At 40.4% G+C, this 15133-nt stretch overlaps 1 protein-coding gene across 11 annotated transcripts in view; it reads left to right on the top strand.

The window, feature by feature from the left end:
- Positions 1 to 15133, top strand: part of ST3GAL6 (ST3 beta-galactoside alpha-2,3-sialyltransferase 6) — a 51885-nt gene that overhangs the window by 18822 nt on the left and 17930 nt on the right. For 5 of the 11 annotated variants that reach the window (XM_068696146.1, XM_068696137.1, XM_068696112.1 and 2 more), the window contains 5 exons: positions 7167 to 7266; positions 7952 to 8017; positions 9240 to 9317; positions 12230 to 12333; positions 13642 to 13705. In XM_068696146.1, the coding sequence (XP_068552247.1) occupies positions 7178 to 7266; positions 7952 to 8017; positions 9240 to 9317; positions 12230 to 12333; positions 13642 to 13705 (401 nt within the window). In that variant the 5' untranslated portion in view covers positions 7167 to 7177. The remainder of the gene's footprint in view (positions 1 to 7166; positions 7267 to 7951; positions 8018 to 9239; positions 9318 to 12229; positions 12334 to 13641; positions 13706 to 15133) is intronic. The other 6 variants (XM_068696170.1, XM_068696120.1, XM_068696172.1 and 3 more) reach the window with 2 other exon arrangements.

Below are 15133 nucleotides of genomic sequence, written 5' to 3'. Positions count from 1 at the left end.
TGTTCCTAACATCTGTGCACCTTTGTGGAAATTGGCTACTTCCAGCTAGTCATCATTTCAAGGTATAACTATCAGCAAGAAGCTGGGACTGGGGCCTTGATTGTGGTTGTAGATGTTCTGGGAAATCTGTGATGCTTAGAAAGCACCAGTTTGGTAAGAATCCAGTAGTTACTATTTTTATTCCCCTCTAAAAACACAAGTTGGATGTGGATCTACCTAGGGCTGCCTTATAAACCCAATTTAGCAGTGTTAAACTGTACTACAAAAGGTACATAATTTGGTGGAATGAGCTCCAAGCCATTTTGGAACATTAGGGAATATTGTTTTCTTGGAGGGGAAAAATAATTGAAAATGGCAAACCAGCTATCTCCTCTTAATGCTCTCAGTTTAAGTTGTGCCTATACCATACTATAGAGCATGCTAATGCCTCGAGCTGGGGCCAAGGATCCCCACTGCACTGTGTTGATCTGAGTCAAACTGTTAGCTCAGCTCTCATGGGTGACATAGCAACCCTACTCTAGCCTCAGGCTGGAGAGGACATGTTCTGCCTCTCAGCAGGGCTAATTAACTCAGCATCAGACCTTTTTACTGAACGCTGTTCCTACTGCAGGGCTGTTTCAGTGGCACCTGGTGCATGTGCTCTGTTGTATTTCACACATCCAGGTTTCCTGGCAGGATACCCTGGCTGATGATCTGTAGCGCTGTTCTTCATCTGTGGAGCAAAGTATTTGGTGTCAGTGTAAACGATACTGAATTCTGTGTAGATAGACCCAGAAGTGACACCTCTATGAAACAATGTGCTTCAATAACTGTGATACCTCTGAGCACAGGATTGCAGCGCTGTTTTAGTAAGTTTATAAAAGCTTGTAATAAATGACCATAGTCTTGTACAGGTGTTTTCTTGCTGTCCAAGAAACAGTCTGAAGAGTGAATACAACCTCCTTTTTTCTATGGTCTGTTCCTGTGCATTGTTTCTGCTCCTGTACCCACTGCAGGGCACGTGTAAAAGCTGCTGGGTGCCCAGGCGGCGGTAAGAGGAGTGGACAAGGGGTGACATTGAACAGGCTGTATCGCACTTGATAAATAGGAGGGAGGAGCAGGAGACCATGGGCATGGTGCTAAGGCCGAGTGAGTCAGGACCTGCATTGTTCTGGCAGCTTTTCCCAGACTCTCTGCATTGATAGCATGTTTTTCTGGCTTATCTCTTACATGCACACGAGAGAGAGGCTGCAAACTCATGTTTTACAAATCTTGCCTGAAATGTTGGAGGGTTTGGGTCTAGGTAGAACAAGCCTCCAGAACAACTTGTCTGTATTTAAAGTGTTAATGGGAACAAGGTGAGTGAGCAGGGCTGGAGATAATGGTTCTGGGTGGTACAGGTGCTGTGTTGCCTGTTATGCACATAAACTTCCCTTCCTAGACCTGCCTGCAGCCTCCTGGAAGGGAGCTAACTTCCCTCTTCCACCAGCTGTCCCATGTAGGTCAATTCAGATTGCTGGGGTGAGAATACAGAAGAGGTGTTGACTGGACCTGAAGACTTTATTAGCACATTTTAGCTGAAGGATCTGTTTGCATAGGAAAAGTTTTTGACCTTGTAAGTAGAACTGGAGAATTACAAGAGCAAAAATGATGCAGAAATCTCCTTGAAGATTTTGGACTGAAGCAAACTGAAATGGTAATTTTCTGAAAAATACAGCGGAAGTTGCTGTTCCTTGTTGCTTGATTCAGCTGGCAGGCGGCTTTGGTGAGGAGCAAAAATACTGATGTCTACGTTTGAAAGGCAAAAATGGAATAAGATAACCACCATTTGCCCACAAAATGATAAACTTCTTTCTCTCTCTTACGGTACATTTACATTTCACCATTAGTGGAGTGATGAAAGAGGGGGAGGCAAGCACTTAAGCCATAAAAACAATCTGTTGCTTCTTCCAGCCTGTCCTGAAAGCGCTGTGCAGCCATGCAGAAGGTCCAAGGTGGATACAGCTCTAGTCTGCTCCTCTCCGCAGCAGATTAATGTCAGCAGAGGCTATGTTTCTGGCAGTAGTAGCTGATAAAGGACAAAGGTTGAGTAAATCTACTGAACTACTGAATCGACTAAATGTTAGCACTGCTGTGCTATTAAATCTACTGGACACCATTGCCTGCAGTTGGGTACACAGAGAAAAGACAGACAGTCTTGCTGCTACTTCCCGAGTGTTCTGCAGTTGTTGGAGGAAGGGGACGTGTTAGGGAAATTTTGGAAATATTCCTGTCTCTGGGAGCGTCTGTCTCTGCCTCTTGGACCCATCAAATGATAGGGCAGATAGAGCCTGATAATGTCTTATCTTCTGGTGCAGGAGTAGTCTTTAACTGCTGGTAAAGATCCTACGTGTGACATCATGGTACAAGTCCCCAGTGCCATTTTGACAGAGAAAAAGCTTAGTTTTAGGGCGTTGTGGTAGTGTAGACCTTCAGGAACAGGAATAACTGCTTTATTTTTGTGTGGGGAGGAGGCTTGAAATAAATATTTTCCAGTTAACACGTCAACACTGAATCCCTTTTGATAAAGACTTAGAAATGTAGCTTTAATTCAGGGCCACTTTGCTGGGATAATCCAATATATCTGCCTTCCTCATTCAAACTTAATATTTCTGAGGACTTCTTTAGACAATAAAATTGAAAGGGAACACAAGAAATGATTAAAAACTTCTTTTAAAAAGAGTGTAAGGGAAGTCACTAGACTGATTCAGCAGCTTTAGTACCTTTAAGACTACTGCAGAGCTATTGTATTGTCTGTTACAGCATTTCTTTCCTGAAAAATAAGAAACAATGAACTGTATTGCACATGTTTAGAGCAAGAACTGGAAGAGTTAATGGTGAATAATATATAGATCTGGCAGCAGAAATACGTATACGTGTATCGTAATATGCCCATGTTTTGGCAACTTAACTTGAGAAAAATGATGATACAAGAACTCTGGCTTGTCACTCTGCTGCATAGTTGTGCCACCAGGCATGCACCTTGACCAAAATGAAACAGTTTTGCAGCACTGGTGATCACAAAAACACCCAGAAAATGCTGACCGTCTTGAATCCTAACGTTTCTTTTTAAGCTTGTTTCGTAGTTTTTTTCCCCGTCCCTTTAAATTTCAAGGTCCACACAACACTCACTTCCCTTCCTCCCCCACAACTGCAAGAGCTAGGAATTTAAGGCCTGAATGAGCTGAAATTTTCATGCCATCAGTTAACTGCAGCAGCAAGAAGTTAAACTGTCACAAGACCAGGTATGGAGCTAGGATTGTTTTAAGATGAGTAGTATTTAATTTAGCAGTAAGCACTTCTTAGTTAAATATTAATGGTTTACTTTATTAATCCTCAAGGGTGCTTTCCAAGTAAGTAGGACAGATGCAAAACTTCCTGCGCTGTATCATTAACGATCTAATTTTAAGCATGAAAACAAAAGGAAGGCTTACAAGCATTATGAAGAAAGGTGATCATGTGATTGTCCAGTCCCACAGCTGTAGTTGCCTGCATGATTATTTTTATTCTGTATGCACGTGTAAGTTGAAAGGTACAGTCTATGAGATATGGGCTTCTATCAGATACAGCACTTAACTGAAGTAGCAGAATAAATACGGGTGTAAGTGAGGATGCGTGGCTGGCAAAGGAGTTGGTTCTCCATCTCTGCCAAGGGAAGGAAAAAAAGTAGCCGCCAGGCTTATAAGCTAATGTGTCATATACCCAGTGCATCTCTCTAGTGGGTTGGTGGGAGCTGGGGAGGGCCCTCCGGTCCTGAGGAGGTGCAGGCTGATCTTAGAGGTCTCTTATTATTGTAACAGCCCGACTTGCATAATTATGTGATCGTAGTTCCGCCTTGGCTGGGATGGGAAGTTAAGCAGCAGGTGTTAGTTTGGGTTCCCATTCAGAAATGAGTGACACTTTTTCTTAAAGGACTAATGCATCCAGTTGCTTACTTTTAGAAAATTGACCAGCTAACATCATGAACGGCACGCATTGGCATGCTGGCTTCCACTCCTCTGTCACTGTGCGTGCCATTGGAAGCTTTTTAGAAAGCAGAGGGAATTGAATAGTTGAGTTCCAGCTTTGTCCTTTGTGTTTTGTTAACCCCGATTGACCTTGACCTATGGGCACCATGAGCTCTGTCATTTAGGTTGGTGAGCTTGAATCGAGATGCAGGGTCTTGTGTTGTGATAAGTAAGCGGAATGAGAGTGCCATTTTACATCTGAACCGTGTCTTTCCAGTTGCCTATTTTCTTGCATCTCTGATTATGGGAGTCTTCTAGTGCATTATTTGCATCAAATGTGTTTGTTTTTCTTCAATTTACTTTCTATACTTTCTTTACTTTTTTACTCTTTGATTTTAAGAAGAGGAAGGGAGAGATGGAAAATGCTGTCACTGTTAAAAATACACTCAATTTCTTTGGTAAACAAGGCAATGGTTCTATTTACTAAACCAGGTTCACTTAAAAAAAAAAAAAAAAAAAGAAAGAAAAAAAAAGTCTGTCTTCATTACAGAACTCTCTCTTCAAAGACCTGAATGAAGCCAGGCACTGGGGGATGGGATGGTGAGAAGACACTTGTATAATTAAAGACCATTTTGTCTTCCTAAATGCTGAGTTAGATACGCCCTTAATGATGCTACATTCTCATGAGTATTCTAGGCAGAATGTCCTACATAAGATACTGAAAGTTGTTATGGATTCCTTATGATCTTATTGGAAGAACCATGTTGATTTATGTTGCTTTTGCTAATTTTTTGCAGGCTCTAGCAATACTTTTGTAAATACAGGGCAAGCAGCAGATTTCTTTTTTCTATTGGTGAATAATACTGTTACGCGATATCTTTGTTCTTATATGCCCCTGTATGTGTAGCTTTGCCTTATCTTTGTTGCACAACTTGGTCTGACTTCTCAGCAAGGCTCTCTCTGTTGATGGAGATTTATTAATTGGCATTGAAGTCAACAAAATTGGTGATTGTTAATTTAATGACTTTTTCTGAGGAGTTGGTTCATTAAATGCTGTTGATTTAACTGATGTTTGCAATGATTGAATTAGGAGGTAAAATGTAAACAGTTGATTTCCACTTTAGTGGTATATTTTAGTAAGCATTTGCAAAGCAGGAGGTAATGCCTACAATGAAATGGAGGGAAAAAAATACAAAACACAAAGAGCACTGTATCTTTTTCAAGTAAATGAGCCAGTTATGACACTTGGCTAAACCCAAGGGGTGATTTTCATTTTTGGTAACTTTCTTGTATTTTTAGGCATAGATTTTGACAAAATTATTGTGAAAAGTAATGGTTTACTCCAGAAGTTGAGAATGACTTTCAAAAAACTGCAGCTTATCGAGAAGAGTCAGAAGAGTTGGAGCTGTAAGGAAGGCAGTGTTACTTCCCAGTGAGCGATAAAAGGTTGAAATTGCAATAGCTGCCTCCTGTGGGTTACTCCATTCAGAAGAGAGCAGGATAGCCTGGAGGATATACTTTTAAGATTGATAGATTATAGCTTGCTCATTGCGTGGCTTTGTTACTTGTAGATGCTTTCATAAAACCCCAGCCTTGACCCTACAATTAAATCTCTGTGAAGGATATAGAAATAAATAAATAAAATAAGGAAGTGGTTGGCTTGTTGCACTCAACTCATTGTGACAAATGGCTCACTGTTAGGTATTTCTTCAGGCTGGAATCTGTGTGAGCGGCAGTAGTTTGCTTCTTAACTGTTAATACCAAAATGTAGCTCTCTCTGTGGTTGTCTTCTGACCTTTACTACAGAGTATGGTGCAGAGATGGTACTAGCATAAAGCTGTAAATCACTTAGTAAAACTGAAGGTATGAAATACAACCTGCCTTAACACTGTTTAATGCAGGTTTAAAATAACAGCAACTCTAAATATTCTAAAGGGAAAAAAAAACAAACAAACAAACACAAACACCATGGAATTAACAGCAACAACAAAAAAGAGTAAAGCCAAAGGCTTTGCTTTTGGAAGATGCAGCAGCAGTACGCTTGTGTGGATGTGGCTTGTTTCTGTTGAACAGCTATTTGTTACCCTCACTTTAAAATACATATACGTACAAGTAGGTGTTTATGTGTTGTGTGTATTGAACCTGTCTACCCTTACCATGATAGGGGGAGAGGTGAAAATAATAGAGGGGTATGGCTCTCGTGTAAATTTCCACAGCAATTTGTGGCCAGAGTGTCTATTTTGGACTTTAAGAGGGTTAAACAACAACAGTTCATTCATAGATCCTGAAAAGGCAGCTCAGTCTGTTAAGATGTGAGCAATGCAGAACTTGCTTTTCCCCTGTCAAGCGTGGAGAAGTGTGAGCTTCTGGTATTTCTTTAGCTTTGTTTTAGTAGTCTGTGCAATAAGGTGAAAACTCTATTTGAAAAACAAAACAAAAAACAAAACAAACACCTTTCTCTGCTGTTTCTCTAAAATGTAGCAAGTTCCTAAGTGCTTTCCACATATTGCGTCCTGATTTCTCTTCCTTGCTTTGCAATGAAAATAGCATTTTTCTGTCATTAAGCAATGAAGTCTGGCCTGTGTCCTGCCCACTCATCAAGTCCTGACACAAGGACGTTAGCTGACAGCTTCAGTGCAGCTTTAAAGGACCAAACCCAGACTTTAACAATATTCAGTGGTCCTTAAAAAGCCAGTAGCGATTTGTGGCAGATTCACTGGCGTCAGCCTATCTGCCTCCTGCAAAGCGCGCATGGTTGTTTAGCTGTGTAATTATGGAAACTGATGGTGGGTGGAGTAAGAAGGAAGAGAAGAACAGGTACCTGTAAAGGCTAACTTGTGACCCAGGAGGCTGGTTCCTTTATGTTACCAGTGGACACAATGGAGCTCCTACTCTGACTTGTCTGGAAGAGTCTGCATTTTTCCACCCTCTTCAGAGGAAACATAGAGTGAGCCTTTTTCATATTTCTGTGTTACTATGCAGAATATGCACATATGTTAGGTGCAGAGCGGTGTTCAACTCCAGCTACTGGGACTTGGTGTGAGAAAACAGACTGGAACGATCCTGTCAGATTTGTGGTGATGGAGAATGGCTGTAATAGTGGTGACTTCCTTTCATATGTTGCCAAACGTAGATTTTTTTGTAGAAGTTCAGTTTAATATTGTAAGTTGGATTTAAATTCATCTTTTTTTCTTATTTCAGGTCTACCAGTCATGAAACGAATTCTTCTGTTTTTTATCCTGGCTGCTGCTGTTATGTATGGTATACTGCACGGAAATTTGTGGAGAAATAACCTCTACTGGTATGGCAACACTTTGTTTGCTTATACCTCCATGCCCATATGAAATATGTAGGTGTTAGTTACGTGTTGCTGAATAGCTGTTTACTAGTAATCAATAAAAGGGTTTACTACTGTGGATATATGTACTTTGTGGGTTTTTTGTTTTGTTCTTTGTGTGTGTGTGTACCATTATGGAATGCACGTGATTGTTCTGTCCCGTCACCCTTCCTCTTGTTTTGGTTTTAAGCCAATTTGAACGTGTTTTTATGGAGAGGTCAGGACCTCAAAGATAGGAAGCCATTCTGAGTTCCATCAAAAGAGGTGCTCCAGCAAGAAGTGAGATCTTCTTCTGTGTCATGTCTCTGTGTTGTCCACCCCCTTGTGTGTTTAGTGCTAGCTGTTGCTTTAGGTGTCTGGTAAATGACATAGCAGAAACCTGCCTCCTGCATGGGAATATCTGCAGGTGGAGTGGGCTCCTTCTTGCAAAGCTGAAATTTGTTAAGTCCCGGAGGCAAAATTCTGGGAAGCAGGCCTCTGTTGTCTGCAGGGTATACAGGACAGGTGACTCGGGACCTAAAATTAAGAGTGCTTATTGCAGAAGTTGAGCTTCCATTGAGCTTTCAGTGTACAGTTGATATAAATGGTTCTCTGTTGTGGTTTCTTTGTATAGCAAACCTCAGTGTTACACCATTTCCCCTTTTTGCAGGATTAGCTTTTATGGACAAACTTCTGTGAGGGCTCCTTCTTCCAATGAGGCTAGTGGAGTTACCCAGTAAGTTCAGCAGTTGAGTGATTTTGTGTGCTCGCTTTATTCTGTATTTATGTTTTTTTTGTGGGTGGGTGGGTGAGAGTAAAATCCACAGTCTTGGTTCAGCTGGTCATTGTACAGCTGTGTCCATGGAGTGTTTGTTGTGAACACAATTGTAACGTGTCTGGTAGAAAGGAATTTGTCTGTCATATCTCCAGTGTTTGGTTAATATTTATGGCCACTTATCAGTGGAAAGCAATGAATTTCTGGAAGGATGTTTGTTTACATCCTCCAAATTCCTGGAATTTGGAGTTATATCTGAGTAAAATTAGAGCTATGAGGGCAATTTATGTACTTAATTTTAATAAATCAGAGGCGTGGTTCACTTATGTGATGTGCTAATGTTCGTACAAGCAGATCTTGTGTGCTAAATTGAGTTTGCGAGACTAATGAGGGCGTATGATGGAATGTGAAAGAAGGTCTTAATTCTCTCTGAAGCTGTCCTGCAAAATGCTGTCTGTGAGGTTGATTCTGGAAAGCAATGAGCTGACCAGCTGCTCCATTTCACAGGGTGCTTTCTCAGTGTCAGTATTCATGTGACGTCTTGAGGGTACTGAAAGCAATTAACCTTAATGGTCTGCTTGGCTTGTGGCTCTAATGTGGTGGTTTCATCCTTCTGTTCATAATGCAGCCCAGATGCAAGCTTTGCTCATGCTGATCTTTACCCTCCCTTCTGGGCTTCATATTTGTTCTTAAAGGAGCTAAAACACCAAGACAGGAACGTGCTTAGAAGTGTAAGCCTTGGCTTACTAGCCTCATTATGGGGGAATCACTTTTCCCAATATAATCTCATTTTCCTTGAAGTACTCCCTGTGGTGCAGTCTCTTCTCATCTCCCAAAAAAGACTCCCCTCTCCTCTCTGAGGAGTGCTAGTGCATCTATCTCGAATGGCTGCAAGGGTGACGCAGCTGAGGTGTCCTGCTTCTCTGCAGGTGGGTCTGAGATCGAACTTCTGGTTATGGCTGCTCTAATAGCTGCCTAGTGAGGGAGGAGCACTGTAAAATAAAAGCCTTAAAAAAAAAATCATACTGCAATCAGAAAGACCCATCTTCATATTGCAAACAGAAGCAATCATGAAAATTTGCCATGGTGTTATCTCAATCAACTTACTGTTTTGCTTGTCCAAGTTTATCTTGTTGCTGCTGCCGCTTCCTGTTCTTGCTATTTCTTTGAAATTCTCTTGCAGGCTGCTACCTACGGCTGTGGAGAGAAGGAACATGCTAGACACATGTCTCCTGAAACCAGCATTTGAATCTTTACTGGAGTGAGTATTCTGTGAGAAGGGGGAGGAAAGGTGGTGGTGATGTAAGTAGAAATATTGGTTATTTACATGTTCTGGACTATTTCACATTTTGATTCATCTCTGTAAGTACAAGCTTCTAGGTTTGTGTTCATTGTCGTTTTTCCTGATTGTGGCTACACAAGTTGTTTAGCTTGTCATTGTTCAGCATCTGAGTAATATGACACAACTAGCTCAATGTGCTGGTTTATGTACTGAATAAAAAAGTAATCCTGCATGTGTTGTAGCTAGTAACAGTGAAACTATTTTCTTGATTGAAATACAAGCCCTCATCCTTTTTTTTTTTTTTTTTTTTTTTTTTTTTTTTTTATTCCCATGCTTTTCTTGTAAAAGAAGCCTTCAGGTCCAGGACTGAAACTCAATTATTCTGCTATTAAGAGCATTGAATTAAAAGATTTTTTTTTTTTTTTTTTGATAGCTAAGCACTTCTGTAGCAGCCAGAGGCCAGATAAATTTTGAAAGTCTCTTCGTTTTTTTCCAGAGAGAAGAGTATGAAATGTGCAAAAACTCATCCACACCCCCTCATTTTAAATGGATTCTTAATTTTAGTGGAATTAAATTTTATTGAAATTTGGGATTGTTTATGTGTTTGTTCCTTGGATAGGTGCTACTGAATTGAATGCTGGTGTCATCTGCTTTAAGATACTCAAGGAAAGTTTCCTTTGTTACGAAGCAGTCAGCTGAAAAGGAAGAGCTTCTACCCAAAACATAGGAGGTTTCTGGTCACAAAAGTTCGTCTCAGATGTCTGTCAAGAAACCCTGGGAGTTTTTGTTATTAGAATTATGTCTTAGAATGATCAAAGTAATGCTGCAGGAGCAGAAGCAGACAGGCTATATGGTTGGCTTTGTTTTATCTGAGTGAACATTAAGCATGGCCCTGAGAAAAGCTTGGGAAAATATTTAGATCAAGTCCTGGCTGAAGCAAAGAAATTATTGCTTTTACTTTTTTTAAAGTATTTTTCCTGTATAAGCAAACAGGACTTTGATTCAGTGCTGCTGTTATTTTAAAGAACATGCAAGGATCTCAAGTTTCTCCTCCCCAGAGCCTTTGCGTCTTGGTTAGCTGCACATCTCAGAAAGGTGGACCTAGGTCCCATGCCCACAGAATGCCCAGGCTGTTTTGGTGTCAGGCACAGCAGGGTAGCTTTTTTCCTGAGCAAGGGGGCAGGGATGGACTCAGAGATGTACAGCAAGAAGAAGGTAGGTTCAGAGCTAGAACTGAGTCTCCTGGATATTTCCATAGGTCCTTTACTGGGATAGCTTATGTGAGCTGAATATCTGGTCTGTGCACTTTGGTAATAGCCTGCGGAGGTTGAAAGGATATCTGACCTGGCAGAATTATTTATTGGAAATGAACCAGAGCTAGAAGTGCCAGAATTAAGAATCCTTTTGCAATAGGTAAATTATTTATTAAGGCTAAGCTTACCAGCTGCTTCTGAACAGCGAGGCAAGTTGTTAATTTGAGAGTTTAGTGCATGATGTCTCAAAGTTAGCTGTTCTTGCTCAGTTAACCTATAGCCCAGTTCTTGGTGTGTGGCTTGTGTACCAGCTGAGCACATGGAACTTAAAGAATGAGACACTTGATTTGTAGGACTGTGAGAGGGCTGTGTGTGTGTTGACAGCTATTAATATTCTTAATGGAGCAACAAGTCATGTGCTGGCTGTGGGTATTTATGGTCAACACTCCAGGTTTTCTCCCTGTGACTGCATACTTCTGTGTTTACATCTTATTATAAGACCCAGTATGCAGGATTGCTGCAAAGTCAGCCAGTTCGATGAGTGCAAGTTGACCTAACCATGAGGTGAAACTGTGGGTATGGTAGCATGTGACAGGATTGGGGTTGACTGCTCTTTCAGGTGGCTTGATTTTTGACAGATATGGTAATAGAGTCCCTTCCCTGCTATGAAATAACCTTTGGCTGTGGCTACTGTTTTTAGAAGAAGTGACCTGTTGTTTCCATCTTGATGCATATAAGGTGTGACACACTCCTGTTCCAGTTTGTAGGAGGAATGTGCTTTTGAGGCAAACCTCCTCGTGATCTCCATGCGCTGGGCTTCTCATTGCAGAGCAGTCGTGGCACACTTGGACTGGGCTCCTTTCAGACAGTGCTGCACCACAAGATGCACTGCAGGAGCACGCCTGATGTGCTGCAGTTGATGGGGGTGTTCAGTCTGTAGGACCCTACTAGTATTAGTCCAAAGAAAAATACCTGAGACGTGTGCAACCTAGACGTGGGAACTCCATACCTTCTTGCTGAATAGTTCTACTCCTGTTGCCCCAAACTACTTGCTAATATCGACGTAGCCATAAAGTGCTACTTGTTTGGAATGGGGTCGCTTCTCATATAAGGTGAAATCTGCAGGAGATGGAATTTTTCAGTTAAAATACTTTGCTTCAAATCCCATTTCTACTTATTTAATTGCCTTATATATATATATATATATATATTTATTTTTTTTTTTTCCTAGCTGCCACTATTATTCCCTTTTTTTTTTTTTTCCCCTCAGTGTGATTATTTACTTTTCAAACCAGAAGTTGCCTGTTGTCTTACAAGGTTAAGTTTTCTATCAAATATGCTTTCTTATGATGCGAGCTTTTTCAGTGCATGCAATTTTAATGAATCTACATAACTTATACTAGCAAGGTCCTCTTATCTCACTCCCTGCCAGAATTTTCCATTATAATGTTTTCTCCTTTCCTGTCACCTGCTTTCTTTCCCTGTAATTAAGAGTTTCCTTCTTTTGAAACAGCCAAGTATTATCACTTTTAAGTAGGATAAGAGTCTTTTTAAAAGTGACTGTATGAATTATTGTCTTAATCAAATACACCATGTGGATGTGTTTAAAAAAAACTTTTTTTTTTCCTCCTTCATTAGTGTTGACAAAATATACCCATTCCTGTGTGCCAACGATTTTATCAGAGCAGCAGAGTTCCATGGAAGTGATAAGTTTGAGCTACCTTATGGAATAAAGAGAGCAGGTATGTGTTCCCTAGGTACCTGTTTTTAAACAGAAATACCTAAATGTGATGGAAGGCTATCTCAATCTATGGGCCTGATGTTTCTTGTTCGCTGATGCCAATCCCTTTGGGTCACCTATCAGTCGATTATAGTTCTATTTCATGCCTCTTTCCTCACGGTTTCTGGCTCTTAAAAGAACCACTGCAGGGGGAGGGGAGTTCTCTCTCTTGGGAGCGAAGTTCCAAAAAGATGGAAAGAAGAGTAGAGTTTATTCAGTTTCCTTTCATTCGTATGTGGACTGGAGAACTAAAGATATTTAGCTCATGCGTTGTTCAGTGAGTGCAATGGATTTCAATCAACACACCTAAGTTGATCAGGGTTCAGCGTCTTACCGAGGCAAATATTCCCCAGCTTGGTGTGGTTACATCAGTAAAATTTCCCATTTACAGGATTGCCTCCCCTAGCTGGGGGGTGTTGCTGTGACTGCAGAGGGTAGTCCCACCATTTCATGGCTGCTGAACTCACACGGTGTTTGCTAATGTCTGTTGGTAACGGGTAGAGTAGGTGGGGTCAGAGAGCCTAGGCCTTAGTTTTCCTTTTAGAAAGGGTTGTAAACTCTTGAGTGGCTTCCAGAGATTTTAATGATGAGCAGTGCACTGTTGTAGTATACCTGCAGATCTGAGCTTTAGCCTCTCACCTTGTCCTCCATCAGCGTAACAAGGATGGTGTGTTTTCCTGCACCTCTGGGGCACTGATGAGGGAAAAATGCATTTGGGAATGAGAGTTGTGTAGTCCTGCTCTGAGTAAGAGAGATGTGAGTGTCCAACAGGGGTGGGCTGGAGAGGTACCTCTGCTCAGACTTGCCAGTGAGTACAGGCTGGTTTGATGTCTTCTCCCAAGATGCGTAATATGGTTCCTGTCCTTGGCTGGGTGGCCCCTTCTCTTGATACAATGCCGCATCTGTTCCTGTTGAAGATGGGTCAAATAAAAAACCAAAGCCAATTAGGATGCAGGTGTTGGAAACTCTTGCAATATGTACTTGTAACTATAATTTATTTTTTGAGGAAAATCTCATGCTGTTTTCCAACACGTGAGTGTGGAAGCAGGAAAAGCTTCCAAGAGAGGAGCTCTGATAAATTTGAATTTCCATGGCATCAGTGTTTGACCTGTGACTTTAAACTACAAGTGTTCTCAGTTTTGAGTTCATTTGAGTAGTGCATAAAAAATATTTTATCTGAAAAGGCTTTAGTTAGGGTGGCATACTTTTACTTTCATAGTGGAAAGCACTGAATGTTTTTATTAAAATCTTCTTTATATTTTCTTTCTAGAGCAATTTTTTCGTTTAGCTCTTTCAAGACTGCAAAACTGTGGACTGTCCAATGAAGATGACAGGTGAGATGGCTTATTTTCTAGTTATTGTTCATTGCATTTTTAATGTTCAAGATTTATTTGTAAAGCAGTGTCAGTGACATTATCCTGAAATCACTCAAGTACCTAAGGTGCAGGTCAAGCCTACAGTGTCTGTGTAACTAATTTCAAGGTTTAAATAAGTTTGGCTTTAAACACTTGCAGCACCAACATTCAAGAATAATTTTTCTGTGAGGGAGCTTAAAATCCCTATTTTTTTTCTCGAACTGCATTAGGAATGTGCTGTCTGAACACAGTCCCAGCTTCCTACACCCTTAAAAATTGCACACAGTCTCTTTTGAAGTCATTACTAGTGTAAGTAGATAACTTTCACCATTTCTGCATATCTCAAATATTTTCAGAAGATTGTAGACTGATAAAAGAAACCTTACCTGTGTATCCTCAACCTACTGCATCTTTTGTCCTGCTGCACACACTTACTCATATGTATGTTCAGTTTCCTTTTCCCATAAATGACTGTGTCCTGTTCCCAAGGGAGACTTACGCAGCCAGGAAAGATCTTTCCTGGCAGCTCTAGAGTAAGCAGGGTTTGGTTCAGCATGGAGCATGCCATAGATAACTTGCTTTCCATGCATTAGGTCGTCTTGTTTATATCTTAGTTAGAAGCAATTTCTGCCAAGATTTTTTGTTTGTTGATATTTTAGAGGTGGTCTTTTTGTGTATGTGTGTTTTTCTCTAGTTCCTTTTTGTTTGCTTTGTTTTTTGACTTAGGGTAGTGTGGTTGGCAGAGGTACTAAAATCATGTGTTTACCAAGTGACGCAAATGATTTCTTTGCAGTCAAGCAAATGGGCAGAGAACCTAGTTAATGTACGGAATACTTAATAAAGTAGGATGCAAATAATACTGAGGTTGACTGTCCTTTTTTTTTTTTTTTTAAATCGAGATCAAACAGAAGATTGTTGCTCCAAGTCAAATGAAAGGATCACATTTTAATCTAGGTGCAATATGAACAAAATTGGTTTTCAAACATAAGAATTATCTCTTTTTTTTTTTTAATATTCAGTTTTCTCTTTCTTCATCTATGGTACTCCTTCTTTTCCTTGTGTTTAATATCTAATTCCATGATGTTCAGAAGGAGGAGAGAAGGAAAAAATTAATAATAAAAAAAAAAAGCAACCCAATACCCACCCTCTATCAGGAGTAGCATAACTGAGGAAACTTACACAAAAGTGGTTGAGAAAGGCTAGGCTTTTGTCTGGAGTTTGAAGGAGAATGTCAAAGGTTATATTAGAAATTTACTGAAATGACAAGTTCACTAATAATTTTGTCTGTAAAGAACCTCATAGTACAGCATAGCATATCCTAAATATATCCTAACATATCCTAAGTATATCCTAATAAGCGTCTCTTCTGTATCTTGAAAGTAAAGGGATGCTTTGAATGTAGATTCT

The sequence above is a fragment of the Anas acuta genome, chromosome 1, assembly GCF_963932015.1.
Source record: "Anas acuta chromosome 1, bAnaAcu1.1, whole genome shotgun sequence".
NCBI lineage: Eukaryota > Metazoa > Chordata > Aves > Anseriformes > Anatidae > Anas > Anas acuta.
This window is presented reverse-complemented; position numbering and strand designations above follow the sequence as displayed.